The sequence below is a fragment of the Leptodactylus fuscus genome, chromosome 4 (assembly GCF_031893055.1).
Source record: "Leptodactylus fuscus isolate aLepFus1 chromosome 4, aLepFus1.hap2, whole genome shotgun sequence".
Taxonomy (NCBI): domain Eukaryota; kingdom Metazoa; phylum Chordata; class Amphibia; order Anura; family Leptodactylidae; genus Leptodactylus; species Leptodactylus fuscus.
The window spans coordinates 192,797,603-192,814,232 of record NC_134268.1 but is presented as its reverse complement, the minus strand read 5'-3'; the positions used below and the strand labels follow the sequence as shown (position 1 = coordinate 192,814,232).

Genomic DNA, 16,630 nt, shown 5'->3' with positions numbered 1-16,630 from the left:
TAAGAAAAATACATGAATAATACATAGATATCTATAAATAATATATTAATATGGTGCCCTCAACCCTCTTGCAATTTTGCCCTCATTTGGAAAAAAAAAAATTCTCTTTTTTTTTTGTTTCCTTCCATGTTCAAATTTTCGCCCATTTTTTACTTTCCTATTTTACCTCTGCCTTTTTATTTTTTGTTATCTTTTGTCTTATTCTAGCATGCTCAACATTTTTGGTTGTAGTATTTCTTCTATCTTATTGTGCCGTTACTATTATCTCCTTTGTCTTGCTTATCGTGGCTGTTAAGAGATGAAGAGTTTGCAAAATAAAGAATAATGTGCTAAAAATTTTCAAAATGATGAGATTATGTTCTTCGGAGAGAGGAATGAATGTGCTAAACCTTGTTATATGCAGCCAATAATACGTTGCGGTATCTTAAAGGCAAATATACAATATGTGATAATGAAATAGCTGAATGTTTCTAACAATTAGATGTATAACTTTGTAAATCTGTAAATGTGACTGTAACAAAAGTCCATAGATTGTTCTCCCACACATCTGCGTGAAGAATGGCCTTGTGTAGGTGTAATCCATTAATTTCCATTTATTTTATATTTTTTAATTTATTTATTTTTTTAAGTGCAGATACGTTTCAGCAGTATTCCGATGACGGTGTGCCCTATTGTTTCGCATACAACTATTTTTACACATTATTTTATTTTTTCTCGACAAGATGAATTTGTTAGGATTCTTTTGACTTAATTTAATGTAAGTTTTGTTTTTGTCTGTGTAACTGCCTTTTGTATTCTACAGCATTATTGGATATGTACTGAGATTGTTGTCAAATAGAGATTACAAAGGCTAACGAGTTTCGTCTTCTTTATTATAGGAAAGTTAACAAGTGTTACAAGGGGCGCTCCTGTCCTGTAATAGTTCACTGCAGGTAAGTATTGCTCTCAAGCTTCCAAAAAGTTGAGGTCTCTCGCGCACAGAACTTGCATGGAAGCCCATGCAACATTCTACAGCCATGTACTGCCAAACCATGAGCACTTCATGTGCTGCTATAGCGTTCCTCCATATGGCGTCTGGGTGAGAATACCTCAGAGGAATACAGAGGTGAAGTAGGGCTCCATATACTTCTATTGTAAAACTCGGAGGTTGTGCTTGCCATGATACTTTCATGTACATGAAGTGTAAAATTTGTCAGGTTAACATGAAACTCCAGCTGTAATTCTATAAAGGAATAGAACCTCTTAGTATATTCAAATATTACCTGTACCGTAATGTGCAAAAGTTTTAGGTAGCCGCAATGTAAGAATGCTTTCAAAACTATAATTGTTTGTTTTTCAATTATTAAATGAAATGAATGAAGAAAAGACAAATCTAAATCCCATCAATACTTGGTGTGACCTTTGCCCTTTGGAGGAGTCCCGGAAGTGATGATTTGGCCCCCACCGAGCCCTGATCTCTACACTATCCAGTCTGTCTGGGATTACATGAAGAGACAGAAGGATTGGAGTCAGCCTACATCCACAGAAGATCTGGGCTTAGTTCTCCAAGATGGCGGGAACAACCTCCCTGCCGAGTTCCTTCAATAATTGTCTACAAGTACCGAGAAGAACTAATGGAAGGCAAAAGGCAAAGGTCACACCAAATATTAATACGTTTTAGATTTATATTTTGTTCATTCACTTAATTTTGTTAATTGACAACATTAACACTTTTATTTATGAAAGCATTCTTACTTTGTGTGTGTGTGTGGGGGGGGTTCATGCCTGTCTAAAAATTCTCCATGACATTGCACCATACTGGATTTTTTTTTTTTGTTACTCAATTATTTCTTACATCGTGTTACTAATACTGTACACGAATATTGTAAACTTAAAGGGTTGTCTGGCCAATAGAAGTTATTTAAAAAAAATATACAAAACCACAGCAGGGCTCCTGTTCCAAGGATTTCAAGGTTCTTCTAAGGTCTCTACCTCCAGGTCACAAAAGGAATTGGCCGCAGCAGTGACCTACCTTAGCCTCACTGGTAGGTCTGTGTGTCGAAGGATCGGGAAGTAGAGACCATTGGGGGACCAAGTAGGACAGGAGCAGCGGGAGATGAGTATTATGTATTATGATATTGTAATATGGATAAGTAAGATGAACGTGATTTTTTTAAATACTTTTTGTATTGGTTAGACAAACCTTTTGGGCCACATGTTACGGGAAAAGTGGTGCTTTTTGTTGCAGAGAGTGGCTTCAGAAGTAGAGATGAGCGAACACTGTTCGGATCAGCCGATCCGAACAGCACACTCCCATAGAAATGATTGGAAGCACCTGTGACGCCGGCCACCGGCAATGTCAGCGTCACAGGTGCTTCCATTCATTTCTATGGGAGCGTGTTGTTCGGATCGGCTGATCCGAACAGTGTTCGCTCATCTCTATTCAGAAGGAATGGGAAATGTAAACTAAATAATTAGTCTGGTAGTTTATTTTTAAGAATTGCAACAATTCTTATTGAATTTGACTTTGCCTATTTTGGTAGTTTTATTTTAAATACCGTATTCGATTGTAAACTTGTTAGTATTTAGTGTGCATTTACCCCCCGCGTGCACGCACACCGAGCACAGTGCCTCGATTCACAAGTGAAAGGAATTAATTCCTATAGAAACCCCTCCGCTGCGACGGCTTTTCTAACTTTAATGGTATTTTACTGCACTTTCATTAGGGTTTTATTTATTTACATTGTAACCGGATTCCTCGCCCTCTTTATGATTTTCTTTCTTTTCGATACATCAACGAGATCCATTGAACAATAGTTAATCCTAAGTGAACAGCTTGGGTTGATTTAAAGGCTTTTTTAGCTTTTTTTTTTTTTTTGCTACTTTTTACTCTCTCTCCCTCCTTTCAATCACTTTCACCCATACTTTATTAACAATAAAATTAATAGAGGAGCGACGCCCCTTTCACTTTGTTGCTTTTCATCGTGGAAATGCTAACAAAATTCTCTTGTTGTTCACAGCGATGGTGCAGGGAGAAGTGGGACCTATATCCTGATTGACATGGTACTCAATAAAATGGCTAAAGGTGAGCTTCAAAGAGCCTACCACCTTCTTTCTATTATATGTATGCAGTTTCTATGGAGACAGGAGACGGCGTTCAGCGGTGGGCCTTATACTGCAGATGAGCAGATTTCCCTTTTATTTTACTGAATGTTAGTGAATTAATTGACTTACGCTCTGACTGTAATAAGATATGTGACTTGAAACAATGAGGCCCATTTATTATCACTTTTGCAACAGAATTCGGGTGCATTCTTCCTATTTTGCACCTTCTTATTTTTTTCATCATTTAAAATCTGTAGATTTTTGCACAATATTCCTTTTTTTTTTCCAAAATGGACTTGTAATTTGGTTGCGGCTTAGATGAGGCATCGTTGTACGCCTAATTTACTAGATGCAAAGCTGCAACATTTTTTGCACTTTTTGCTTGGCTTAAAAATACATCAAAAATCCTTAGCAAATGTTCATACTACCATTAAAACAATTGAAACTTTTTTTTTTTAACTGTAATTTTTATTGGTATTTTACAAAATAACAGAGAAAAAAATATAAGCGCAAGAAAGAAGTCAGTAGTATGGTAATGTAATGCAAAATGAAAAGGCGGCTGGACAGGGAAGAGGGTGGTAGTGGTGGTGGAGAGGGGTACAGTAAGTATCCCATGGGGACCAGATTGAGTGAAAGGCCTCCATTGTGTTGTTCAGTATTCTAGATTGCGAACATCCTTTATACGGGTGAGGAGTTCCGTCCTGGATGGGGAGTGATATATTTCCATTGTAGAGCTGTTAGGGTATGTACAACAAATTTAGGAACCTGCTTGAGTCATTATGAAAAATTTGTCAAAAAAAGCAAAAAAAAAAACCTTGTAAAAAATAAGTCAATTCAGAAAAGTGGCCAAAAATATTCCCTCATAATAAATCAGCCTCCAATGTTATTGCAATGGTATATCCCTGTATGTCATAGCTATATTACAAAATTCAATACAAAATAGGACCTTTGCTATAGATGTGTTTTTGAGTTTGGATTATGTGAATGTGTTTAGATTAGGATTACATTATTTCATGGCAATATAAATTATAGTAATTCCTGATCTCAAATCAGTATAAGGAAAAGACTTGATCCCAATTGTCGGGGAGGAGAAAAAAGGTGTAGTGGTTTAGAAGCAAAACGGGGATAAATGGCGGATGTACTATTACCCCGATTGTTGCACAAGTCATCTCGGGACAACTTCTTATCCAGTTCTCTTGGAACAATATAAACCTCAATCCTCATTGTCAAATAGATGACCTTCAGGGGCCACACGGTGGCTCAGTGGTTAGCCTTGCAGCACTGGAGTCCTGGTGTTCAAATCCCGCCAAGGGCAAAAAAACATCTGCAAGGAGTTTGTATGTTCTCCCCGTGTTTGCATGGATTTCCATCCCATATTCCAAAAAAAAGACATACTGATAGGGAAAAATGTACATTGTGAGCTCTATGTGGGGCTCACAATCTACATTTAAAAAAAAATAAAAAAAAATAGATGACCTTCCAGATGAGGAATCGGGAATGTTATGACTTTAGTAACGGATGTGGAAGTGAAAACTTGAGCTGGTGTTGCTCTGCGATCTCTGGTGTAACATAAGATACAGTTTTTGTTGATACTGCAAAAAAATGCTCTTTAATTGAAAATAAAATGGACTTGGTTTTCTCAGGATTAGGACCTGTGTCAGGGTGTTGTAGCCAATGAAAGCTCCAATCCAGAATTGATATGTATTATATATTTTATACTCAAGAAAACATGATTTTTGCACCTTAACCATCCTCTAGTTATCTTTTTTGTCTGAAGTTGTCAGTTACTTCAAGTAAGCATACAGAAGACAACAAATTGTAAAATGTTAGAGTTAGAGGTGAACTCTGGAAAAAAAATTGTATACTAATTATACCTAGTCAACCATTGCAGCCAACCACTGGGCTCAGCATTGGTTGAGGCCAGTCGATCCCATGCCTTTTGTTTACATGTTGCCACTGAGGCCAGAGATTGGCTGCAGTGATCATGTGATGACAACCCCCCCAAAAAAACATAGGGCTGATGCCAATTGCCCCATGACAGTGGGGGGAAAAAAAAATTCTATTGTTTTTTTTTCCCTTCCCGACTCCAAATCTGGCCATCAGATTATCATATTAACTTATATTCAACAAAAGTCTAAAACCCATAAAATGTAATTTTTTTTTTCTTTCAATAAACGCATCCAGGCCCGGGGCAACACAGTGGCTCAGTGGTGAGCGCTGTAGCCTTGCTGGAGTCCTGGGTTCAAATCCTGCCAGGAACTACATCTGCAAGGAGTTTGAATGTTCTCCCCATGTTTGCGTGGATTTCCTCCCATTCTGCAAAAACATTTTAAAAATGTACATTGTGATCCCTATTTGCGAATCACAATCTACATTTTAAAAAAAAAGCATCCAGGCCTTTCTTGAATGACAGGGTCTCTTTAAGAAAGACCTTTCTTCACTTCACCAATTCATCACATCTTTCACTGGTTCTGGCACAGTTGGATTTTTTTCTCTAGCCCTCACCATTCCAGATCAGTCATTGCTGTTAGTTTCAACACAATTATGTTCTCTCTTGTCAGATGGGCCTAGTAGAAACACAGGGACCGCCCACCTGACAGTAGAGCACAGCACTGTAGAGCGCAGTACAGTGACTGCTCTTGAGCAGTTGGGGCTAGAGAAAAAATTCCAACTTTGCCCGAATTAGTGGAGTTGTTGAAGGGTCGAGGTGATGAAAGGTTCTCTTTAAGTGTACCCCAATTAAATCCAAGCCTCCCTAAGGCCCCTTTTCACGATCCAATTTGCTGTGTACATTTTTGCTCTAGCCAAAAGGGAATTTGGGCTTGAAGATCATGGTAAAATAGTAACACCTTCCTCTAAGCTTCTCTCCATTTTTGGTTTCAGCCCCTTTCTAGCACATAATACGCCACTAACTAAATTCTATGGGCGCTATAATACTGCTTTTATACAAAGGAATTTAAAGTGGTGTTTTTGTCATAAAACTTACAAATGAAAAATTGTGTTATACTTTCACAGAAGTATTATACGGCACATAGATCGTCTTTTGTCTGTATTATATTGTGCATAAGCCTAAGTGCCTCTTGCCTATAGTTTGTACCTTCAAGGACATCTCCGTACATGCACTTGGTTACTTAAATCAGAAGGTGACTCCGCATTAGTGCACCCTAGATATAGATTTGCAGAAAAGTATACATTCTATAAAAAAAAAATTAAATTTTTTGCTTGTTTGCCGGTATATTCGTGTCATCCAATCCGTTGTTTCTACTTCAGATATTTCTGTACTTGCTTTTTATGCGTTATAAAGCCCTGAATAATAACAATTCTCCTTAGTTTGCCCCTTCCATAGCACAACCATGACAAAGGCATAAACTTGTCCATTACCAGAGAATACAATTATTGACTGTAAGAGATGGTAAAGGCTCCAACAATGGGCGCTGCAACATCTTTTATACATTAGCCAAATTAGTTTCAGACCCCATTGTGACAAGATGTGGTGGAAAAAAAAGACATGACTTACAATATATACTATTTCTATCTATACAAAAGTAAATGAGTGGGATTTTTCTAGCTTCAGTCTTTCAGTAACTTAGGTTGACTTTGTTGCATGAACACTAAAGAATGTCATTTATTGACTCCATTCTAGCATGTAATGTCAAATTCCATTTTAAGTGTGCGCTTAGTCTTGCACAATAGAAGACAAGTCATGTGAAACTGGCCGAAGAATGGAGTCACAGGGCTTTCTCAGATTGGTGACCGCCATTTTGTGTTTGACCTACTCCCCTCTGCCAATGGGGTGTGCAATTTGCAATCCGCTGACCTGTTGCTTAGGCTGTAGTTTAACTGAAAGATCAAAGGGCAACGCGGGCATTTCAACCCTGCTGAGGTGGGCCTTTCCCAGGCTGTCACACTGTGAGGCAGCCAAAGGTTTTGTTCTGACAGGAATCTAGGCCCGGTCTGTGAGGCCTATGTCTTCTTTGTCTGGCCTGAGAAGTTTGAGGCCCAGGTTCAGAATCTAGTGTTCATCAAAATGATCAAAGGCCTTGAAGCCTTGGACATGAAATCTTTCTTTCCATTTCCTTTTTCTTAAAGAATGAATTGTACAAGTACCAAAGAATGCTATTTTCCAAAGCTTTTATATTAAGTGCGAGCTCTAACTTCAGAGTCCTTCAGTTGTACACATAAAAATGTAAGTGCATTTTCAATCTGGGCCCAGCTGCAGGACTTGCATCTATGAGTATGGCTGAAAAAAAATAGAAGCCTTTACGGATTAAGGCCTTCAATCTTTGAAAGTGAGTTTCACGATAAAAAAAAAAAGCCCAGAATGATTTGTGTCCTTGTTCTACTACTAAGTATATTGGAAGGAGACAATAATGTGTATAAAATCAAAGTGATAGTGGGAAAAACAGAAAAACATAGCTCTACAGTGGGAAAGGAGAAAATCTCTCAGATGACTCTCTTCTTGTATAGGAAGAATTATATATATATATATATATATATATATATATATATATATATATATATATATATATATATATAGTTTCTGTCTATTTATTTGTGCATATGTATATGTGTATACATATATATAGATATATATATATATATATATATTTGTATATGTGTGTGTGTGTGTATATATATATATATATATATACTTATAGCACACACATCCATACACAGAGATAGATATAGATATATATGCACATGTGTGTGTATATAATATATATATTATATATATATATATATATATATATATATATATATATGTATATATATATGTATATAATGTACACACAATTTTTCTTGTCTATTGACACATTTCATTCACCAAAAAATTAAATTTTCTGCTTACTATATCAAACAAATCGTTTCCTTTCTAAATATAATGTTTAGGCTGAGGCTCCACATTGCAAACCGCAGGCAAAAAAAAAAAATGTAGCAGAAATGTTTGCTACTTTTTCGCTGTGTTTTGCATTTAGGACCCTCCTATAAAGTGTTTATACAAGTGAAGTTAACATGGCACACACGTGGCTTTTTAAAAATGCTGCAATTTCCGCACAGTCTTTAATTCTGCATTATGGGAGTTAGATTAAATAAAATCTCATTCACTGTACTCGGACTATAGCACAGCATTTTTCTTACGCTGGGTTCACACCAGCGCCCGGTCTACGTTTTCAGGTTTCCAGATGTGAACGAGCCCTAGTTGTATTTCTGCAAAGGTCAAAAATGCAGCGTTTTCCCAACATGTGGTGTTAGCCTTAAATTTGTTTCAGCAAGTCCTATCAGGCCCTGTAGTCGATATTACTCCTAATCTTATCTGAATTCTGTCTTACTGGTGCAAAATGTTGCTTCTCTTTGGCCCTGATGGTGTGGGCAGCAGGAACTTGCAACCCTTTTTCCAGACCTGTGAAGATGCCGCTGTAACAGGATACACTGTTATGTCTTGGGTTATTGGCTGGTAGAGTTATTTGGACGCTTTGTAGCAATCACATTTGGCAATTTTATGGGGTGTTATAATGCAGCATATTAGGAGTCAAACTTCTCTGGCTAATCTAATGCAAGCTCTGATTATTTTTATTGACTTTTCACCTAAATTAATATATTATGCAATAATGTTGATGGGGTTCTCCAAAATCAGAATATTGATTTCGTTAGTGGGAGTATATTTCTTGGCACCCTCATGATCCACTACTTGAAGTGGCTGGAACACTCTTGTTATCACTGTGGCTTCTTCAGTCTTGCTCAGACCCCCCTACTTGTACACTATCTAACAGCTAGCGATACTGCAGGGTATTGCTGATCCAGAGAACTAGACGAGGCTGCAGTATCTTGCACCACTGAGACAAGTGCATAGACAGACTGAAATATTTATTTATTATGCTTACTTTTATAGCGCCATCATATTCCGCAGCGCTTTACAGACATTGTCATTTACTGTCCCATATAGAGCTCACAATCTACATTTCCTATCAGTGTGTCTTTGGAATGTGGGAGGAAACCTGAGTACCCAGAGAAAACCCACACAAACACGGGTAGAACATACAAACTCCTTGCAGATGTTGTCCTTGGCAGGATTTGAATCCAGGACTCCAGCACGGCAAGGCAACGGTGCTAACCACTGAGCCAAGGTGCTGCCCAATATACATTAATAAACATTGAAGAGACTGCAGTCCTTGTACAAGCATGGTGGCCCCTTTAAACTGTTGTTCGACAAGAGTTGAACCCCCAATGATCTAATTTTGATGGCCTCCCTGAGTTGTCCAGTCCATGTGTTTTTTTCATGCCATAGCTACTAATATTATGCTTGTCCAGATATTAATGTTTATATCAAGGTCCAAATTTTTGTTACAAATTTACTTTGAAGATCAGGTAATGATAAAATAATATACATTAAACTTCCAACTCCATGCTTTGTTTAGCACTAGTGTCAGAAGACACACTCCGTACCGGGGGTCCAGATGTTGGTCCCCTACTTTTTACATATTTACTCCCTATCCTAAGGTTTGGCCATAAAAACCTAGACCCCTTTAAGACTTGCAGGGATTAAATGGAATAAGATGAAACAAGAACCTTAGCTTCGACTCCCTATAGAAACTGGGGATTATGTTTAGATTTGACTTTTTTGATCTTCCATCCATCTTCTTCCCTTCTTCGTCTACAAGCCTTGTATAGTGGTTGCTACCCTGCCATTACTGAATGGCTGTTTTGTATGTTCCGGCTTTCATGTATATCTTAACGTCGCTGCTGTCTCCTTTCGGCGCTCTTTTATCCAACATCCTTGATGCTTTTGGATATAGAGAAAGCGTCTTGATACCTATCCACATTTAAACCCCGCAACATTGCAGCAATTGTGTCCTTTTTCATCAGACGGTAATGGTCTTTATGTGCGAGATTGTAGTGCTGCAGCACACAATAGGCAGACCACTCTCAAGAGTCCCCCTTCTTTCCTGTGTTGATGATAATCAAAGCTATACTCCTCTTTTTCTGTACGAACATCACAATTGCATCTGTCTGGCACGTCCACTGAGGCATGAATTAATATTTTTCAATTGGTCTGTTGTCCGAGGGGAACTGGCTAGGAAGAGATTGACAGATGCAGCTTGAATTATCTTGTGCTTAGAACTCAGCCCAATTTGTGGTTTGTTGCAGGTGCTAAAGAGATTGATATTGCTGCTACCCTGGAGCACTTGAGAGACCAGCGACCAGGAATGGTGCAGACAAAGGTACTGTCAATAACATCGGGGGGGATAAAAAGTATATTAAAGATTCTTCTGTAATTGTTTCTATGTTAAAGGGAAAGCAGATTCTGACCTAGTTTAACACACATGACTAGCTGGCTTACTTTGCATACATTTTAAGTGCGCAGGTCTAAAGATTTATCTGAAGCTCCTTTCCTCTGTTTACATAAAGTCTCCGAGGGGCCGAGGTAAAAATCCATAACAATTAATATGAAATAAGATACAAAGGGAAACAATAACCTTCTTGGAGGTAATCAGGAGCGCAGATCGAGGTCTGATATACAGGATGTTCGCTCGGCTAGAGAGGAAATTGCAATGTTCTATTTTTAATTCAGGGTATCTCTGCCCCCGTCCCGTTCCATTTGCACATGCAACCCGTTTCTTAATGAAAAAACGCGACATTATAGTCAATTTCCCAACTTCAAGTGAATCCTAATTAAATATACTTTTAGCGAGCTAAGGATCAGATTTCTGTTTTTCATCCATTATGAATATTTCCTGCACGGGGAGGAAAGAATTGACAAATCTAGAAGGGCCCTGTGGCCATAAAAATATCAAATTTGACTGGTTTAATGATTCAGTAATTTTAGAAATTTTTTTTAGAGTCCTCATGAAAATTCCAAATAAAATGGATGTGAGTATAGAGTCAAAGAACAAGTAATGAGAATTCAGGAGGATGTTATATTAGCTTCCATTTAAAGAAATGTGTTAGATTAGGCAATGTTGAGGTTTTGATGAGGACGGTTATGGGATGAGATGCTACAATAATGGTTTGCTGTAAAAAAAAAAAAAAAAAAAAAAATTGCACTTGTAAAATGTTACTATTAAAGTAGAAATTTAGGTAAGTGCTAAGGCACATGGGCGGAGATATAACTTGAAGCTTTTGGCCCCCAATCTGCAATGTGGCCCCTACTTTAATGCTAGTTTACCTGTGTTGTTGAGAGACCCCCTTCGGCTCCAGGGTCCAGTAGTGGTTACTTCCTCTGCACCCCTTATAGCTACACCCATGCACATGGGCTCACTGCTTGCAGTGCTTAGGATCCATATAGTTAGCATGGAGGTCCAGTGGCTATGTTGGGCAACATATGTATATAGATGATCTTTTCAAAATATTTTGCAAGGTATTTATTAAGACTGTCATTTTCAACACTACTCTTAATCCATTCCCCACTTACGTGGCATATCTTTAGTGCAAATCACTCCTGTGTCTACTTCTATGACTTAAGGTTCCTATATACAAAAGAAAAAATTTGGACAAACCCAATAATCTAGGCAGAACCGGCAAATAATCTTGTGTATGTTTGGGGATCTCCTGATCCCTTCTTAAAATATGATGGCGGAGGAAGGAAGGATGGGGTATATAGAATTTTATCAGTCCCAATCCTTTGTTCCCCTGAAAGAAAAGTCACTGCCAGAGGTTTCTAGCAGTGGTTTACTCTCCTCCATTGGAAAGTTTGGCCAAACATGTATGTCCATGGAAGAGCAGGGAGGAATAGCTGTTGGCTATACAATGTTTGGGCAATTAACAGATCGTGAAGGTCTGTGGTCACCTTTAGGGTGCAGGCATGTAATAGGCAGAAGGGAGAAGGCAGAGCAACCCATAATTATGAGAAGTACCGAGTATACTGTTAGGTTTTCTTAGTGTAAACAGCATAGGGACTACTGTAGGGACTGTAGGGTAAACTAGCTTGTCATACCGGCAATCTAAAATATCTATCCAAAAAATCTCTACACAGAAATTGTTTATGTGCTTAGTTACAATTAGGGTTGAGCCGATCTTGAGATTTCAGGATCGTTTTTAAAATCCGATTTTCAATCATTTTCCCAGCCGATCGTGATATTTGCTCGATCGCCGATCGAGATCCGATCTTTCCTGATCCCGATTGCTCAACCCTATTAACGATATAGACATGAGTAGGGTTGAGCCGATCTTGAGATTTCAGGATAGTTTTTAAAATCTCATTTTCGATCATTTGACAGCCGATCGCGATCGTGAAATTTTCTTGATCACCGATCGGGATCCAATCTTTCCCGTTCCCGATCAATCAACCCTTGTTACAATTTTATATCTTACATATACAATCTACCTAAAAAGTTGAGCTTATTTCTGTAAACCTACAACATTTAGACAGTCGGGCTCTCACCGATCATCAGGTTACTCCTCTAGCCTACTGAAATACACCTTTTAGCTAAGCTTCTATTTGGTTCTGCCATACTGAAGCACCTTGAATAGGAAAATTTGATGCCTCGTTGCTCCTGTAAATTGTGTAATCTCTAAATTGATGCTTCACTCTTGCATTTTGTATACCGTGTAGAAAATATACCCTGATTTTCACTAAAGGGATTCTCTAGGATAAGAATATTGGTGTCCTATTGTTAGGGTAAACCATCAGTATCAGCTCAGTGGGTGTATGAGTTCAGCCTCTTCTTTGTTTACATCGGTTGTCAATTTGCACACGTTACCATAGTCGTGGCAGTATAGGATGTTGCAGCTTTGAGTTGAGTAAGTGGGACAGCTGCAATACTGGATGGAAAGTTGGATCCCTGCCAATCTGATATCATCAGCCTCTCTATACGATAGACCATCAATATCCTGATCCCAGGAACCCCCTTTTAAAAAAGTGACGCTGCCGACAGCCGCTATGGAGATAGAGCCCCCCTGCCGAGCGAAAACTTCTAACATCCTATAAATATTTGTTGGATTTGATGATTTTGTCACTGTACCGACGCAAAAGATGAAAGTGAACGGTAAACCTGAAATGACAGCCCATTTATAATACATGACCCAAATACATTTTTTGACCTTTCGTTAATGATATTTCAAAAATTGTTCTTTTCTTTATGATGAATTTTTCTGTTAATTAACGACAAATTTTTTTGAAAAGGACACAAAAAAAGCCAATTAAATGTAAATATTCTGTAAACAAGCCACAGGCAGCCGTCATGTTGTGGGCTACGTGGTAATCACATTTCCATTCTGTTTCCAGACAGTTACAATGCCCAAATCTCTCATGGAAATGCCTGGTAAATTCTAAGTATCTGATTACTTGCCAGGGCTGTGTGTTCTCAGGAGAATTAGACTTGATGGATTTAAACAAACCGCACTATTTGCCAGCAGAATACAAATAAGAAATTGTAGGCTTTTTGATTATTTTAAGTCTTAGGATTAAAAATCAGGTTAGAAATGCCAATTAGAAGAAGTCCCCGAGCGAACAGGCACCCAAATTACTACACCAATAACATAATGTTCACAGCTAGCATAAGCTATTGTTATTATTTTCAAGGACTGCAAGCCATTCCAATTGCAATACTTCTCTTCCATACGCAAAAAATGGCCTACTGTGTATTGTACTGGCAATTACAGTTACCAGGATGTTCCATGGTCAACTCCCTAGGCTTGTCACCCTACTTGTCCCCCACTCTTTAGCGCTCTCTAAACCTTCAATAGCTTGTTCAGCCGACAGTTGTTTCTCTGCCATACGCATGCACGCTCAAGTTCGGCCAAGTACACATATGTTCTCAATAGGAAGAAGGGAATAAGTCACTGCCACACATCTGGTGGCTTATATTCCATGAAAAGAAAGGATCAAGCTTGTTGAAATTCATCATTCCTTCCTTTTACATAATCTTTGTCAGGGTGAGGCAGCACACCTTCACACAAAAGATAGTCACCCTGTTCTACCAAAATCATCCCCATCTTCTTGTTGGGAGTAGGGAACAGAAATGTACCAATCAGCCGAAGGTTGCTACTGATTCCAATGGCAATACGTCTCTTCCATATATACAAATGACCTATTATATTGTACTGGCAATTACCATTACCAGTACGCTCTACGGTCCACTCCCCAGGGTTATCACCCATCTTGTCTCCTACTCTTTAGCTCGCCCTACATCTTCAATAGCTTTTTCAGCCGACATTTTTTCCTCACACTCGGCTCGTTTGCGTAAGTGTATGCTCTCAATAGGGAGAGAGGAATAAACCTGCTATTGGTGGCTTATCTGCCATGAAAAAAAAAGATCAAGCATATTGAAATTCAATAACCCCAATCCTTCCTTCTATATAATCTTTGTTCGGGTGAGTCGGCACATCCTCAAACACATAAGATATGTAAGTCATCTTCTTCCACCAAATTTGTTCCCGTCTTCTTTTTGGGAGTCGGAAATACAAATGCACCAACTGGCCAATCTAAATGAAGAAACGACTTCATGTTTCAAGTAATTCCAATTGTAATACTTCTCTTCCATACATAAAACTGCCCTACCGTGTATTGTACTGGCAATTACAATTACCGGTATGCTCCATAGTCAACTCCCCAGGCATTTCAACCTTCTTGTCTACCACTCTCCCTTCACCTTTAATAGCTTCTTCCTCCACCATAAACTTGTATGCTGAGTTCAGCCGAGCACACACATGTTCTTAGTAGGGAGAGGGGAATAAGCCCCTGTTTACCCTCTATCGGTGGCTTATATCTCGTGAAAAGAAAGGATCAACCATGATGAACTTCGATATGCCCAATCCATCTTCCCTTTATGTCATCTTCAAGGAGGGGAGAAGCAGAACACACTCATACACATAAGTCATCCTATTCCACCGAAATTGTTCCGCTCTACTTTTTGGGAATAGGAAATAGAAATGAACCAACTGGACCATCTAGCTGAAGAAAATATTGACGCAAACAAAATTCTTATGGTAGGTTAGCACAGCAAGATGAGTAAGGCAGTAAGGAGGATGGCACATATTGTAAATGGAAGGGTATATGTAACGTTGCAACAAAAATGTTCTATTCCTTTTACCACAGGTAGCTCATGCCTAGTAAATACCAATCAAGCAACTTGGATTTCACTTTATTGCACAGAAGAGGAGATAACCCTGGGGAGATAGCTATGTCAGCTATGGCCAACTTTAGAGTGGCAACTAAACAATTCTGATGTATTTCTGAAAATATAGTTATACAGCAGTTGGGCATGAATAGGCAGTACATCATGAATAAGTCTTGCGTTGTTATCACGAATGCAAATCATGTGCAGATCTCGGCACTTCTGTAGGGAATGTATTGTCTTATGCATAATGAATGGCGCCTTGGCAATCATGGCGCGTCCTGCAATGTCTCGCTGCTGATTGAAGAACATATTGTGATGATTAGGATTCTCTTTCCTGGTTTCTGGTGAAGCTACGACTGGAGACACAATGTGATTTTACTGATTTTTATTCTTTTCTCTTTTTCTTCCAGGAGCAATTTGAGTTTGCATTGACAGCCGTGGCGGAGGAAGTGAACGCAATACTAAAGGCCCTTCCACAATAAGTGTTTGACATATCTAAAGAATACCCGAGGGATCCTCCCCTCAACCCTCTTCTCCTATCAATCTCTATAAACGTTGTTGGAAATTGTGACCTGGTGTGTGTCATGTATAGTAACCGCACAGAGACAGGCGTCCACATTTTTGTCCCCTGCTGGAAGAGCCATTTGCTCTCAGCAGCCCAATGATAGTATATAGGGAAACACAACTGGTCAGAAAATTGCTTCTTTCTTTTCTTTTCGCTTGAGAAAAATAAAATGTCTTTTTCCTTTGTGTCTTGCTTGAACATCACCATTGTTATTGTTTATTGTCTCCTATTAAAGCCTCCCTTTACTTGTGCCCATGCCGGTAGAATAAGAGTGCCGTAATTCATTGCAAGCTGTCTCATATCCAATTCCATTGTTGCCTATATCAGACATCATGAACTTGTGGTTCTCCGGTTGTTTTCATACCACAACTCCCAGCATGCCCAGACACCAATGGGTAGGTCAGGAATGCTGGGAGTTGTAGTTTTAAAGGCTATATTTTAAAATGTCCCATTTTGGGTAGGTTATACTCCCCTACTCTGAGTTTACATGAGTTGTAGTTTTGCAATAGCTGGTGAACCACATGCAGGTCATCCTATAGAAATAAGCTTTGTTGATCAATAAGTCACTCATTATTTTCCCGCATCACATGTTTTATTTCAGTTCTCCGATGTATAAATTGACTTTGAGATTAATGCAATTTATGAGTCATTAAAAGAAAATAAGATATTTGATGTGCAGATATGTAGCTTCATGCAATGACAAGCAAGAGGTTAAAGGGGTTATGTCATGAAATGTCTGTGAAAGGTCTGACCACTGACACCATTCCAGAGAACAGGTTTACCCCCATTACTGTTTCAGCCAGTCCGCAGCCAAGCTGAATATAGGCGCGTCACTCGGATAGACGAATCCACGATCCCATTCTCTTCAATGGAAGTGCCAGAAATAGCCCAAGTACAGCAATGGGCCATGGAAGTGAATGGGGCG

At 38.8% G+C, this 16,630-nt stretch overlaps 1 protein-coding gene across 1 annotated transcript in view; it reads left to right on the top strand.

The window, feature by feature from the left end:
- PTPRN2 (protein tyrosine phosphatase receptor type N2) overlaps nt 1-16,113 on the top strand; it is a 723,914-nt gene extending 707,801 nt beyond the window's left edge. Inside the window, exons 20-23 of the mRNA XM_075271520.1 lie at nt 879-932; nt 3,000-3,064; nt 10,231-10,304; nt 15,551-16,113. Coding sequence (XP_075127621.1) covers nt 879-932; nt 3,000-3,064; nt 10,231-10,304; nt 15,551-15,622 — 265 coding nt within the window. The 3' untranslated portion in view covers nt 15,623-16,113. The remainder of the gene's footprint in view (nt 1-878; nt 933-2,999; nt 3,065-10,230; nt 10,305-15,550) is intronic.
- The last annotated feature ends 517 nt before the right edge of the window (nt 16,114-16,630 follow it).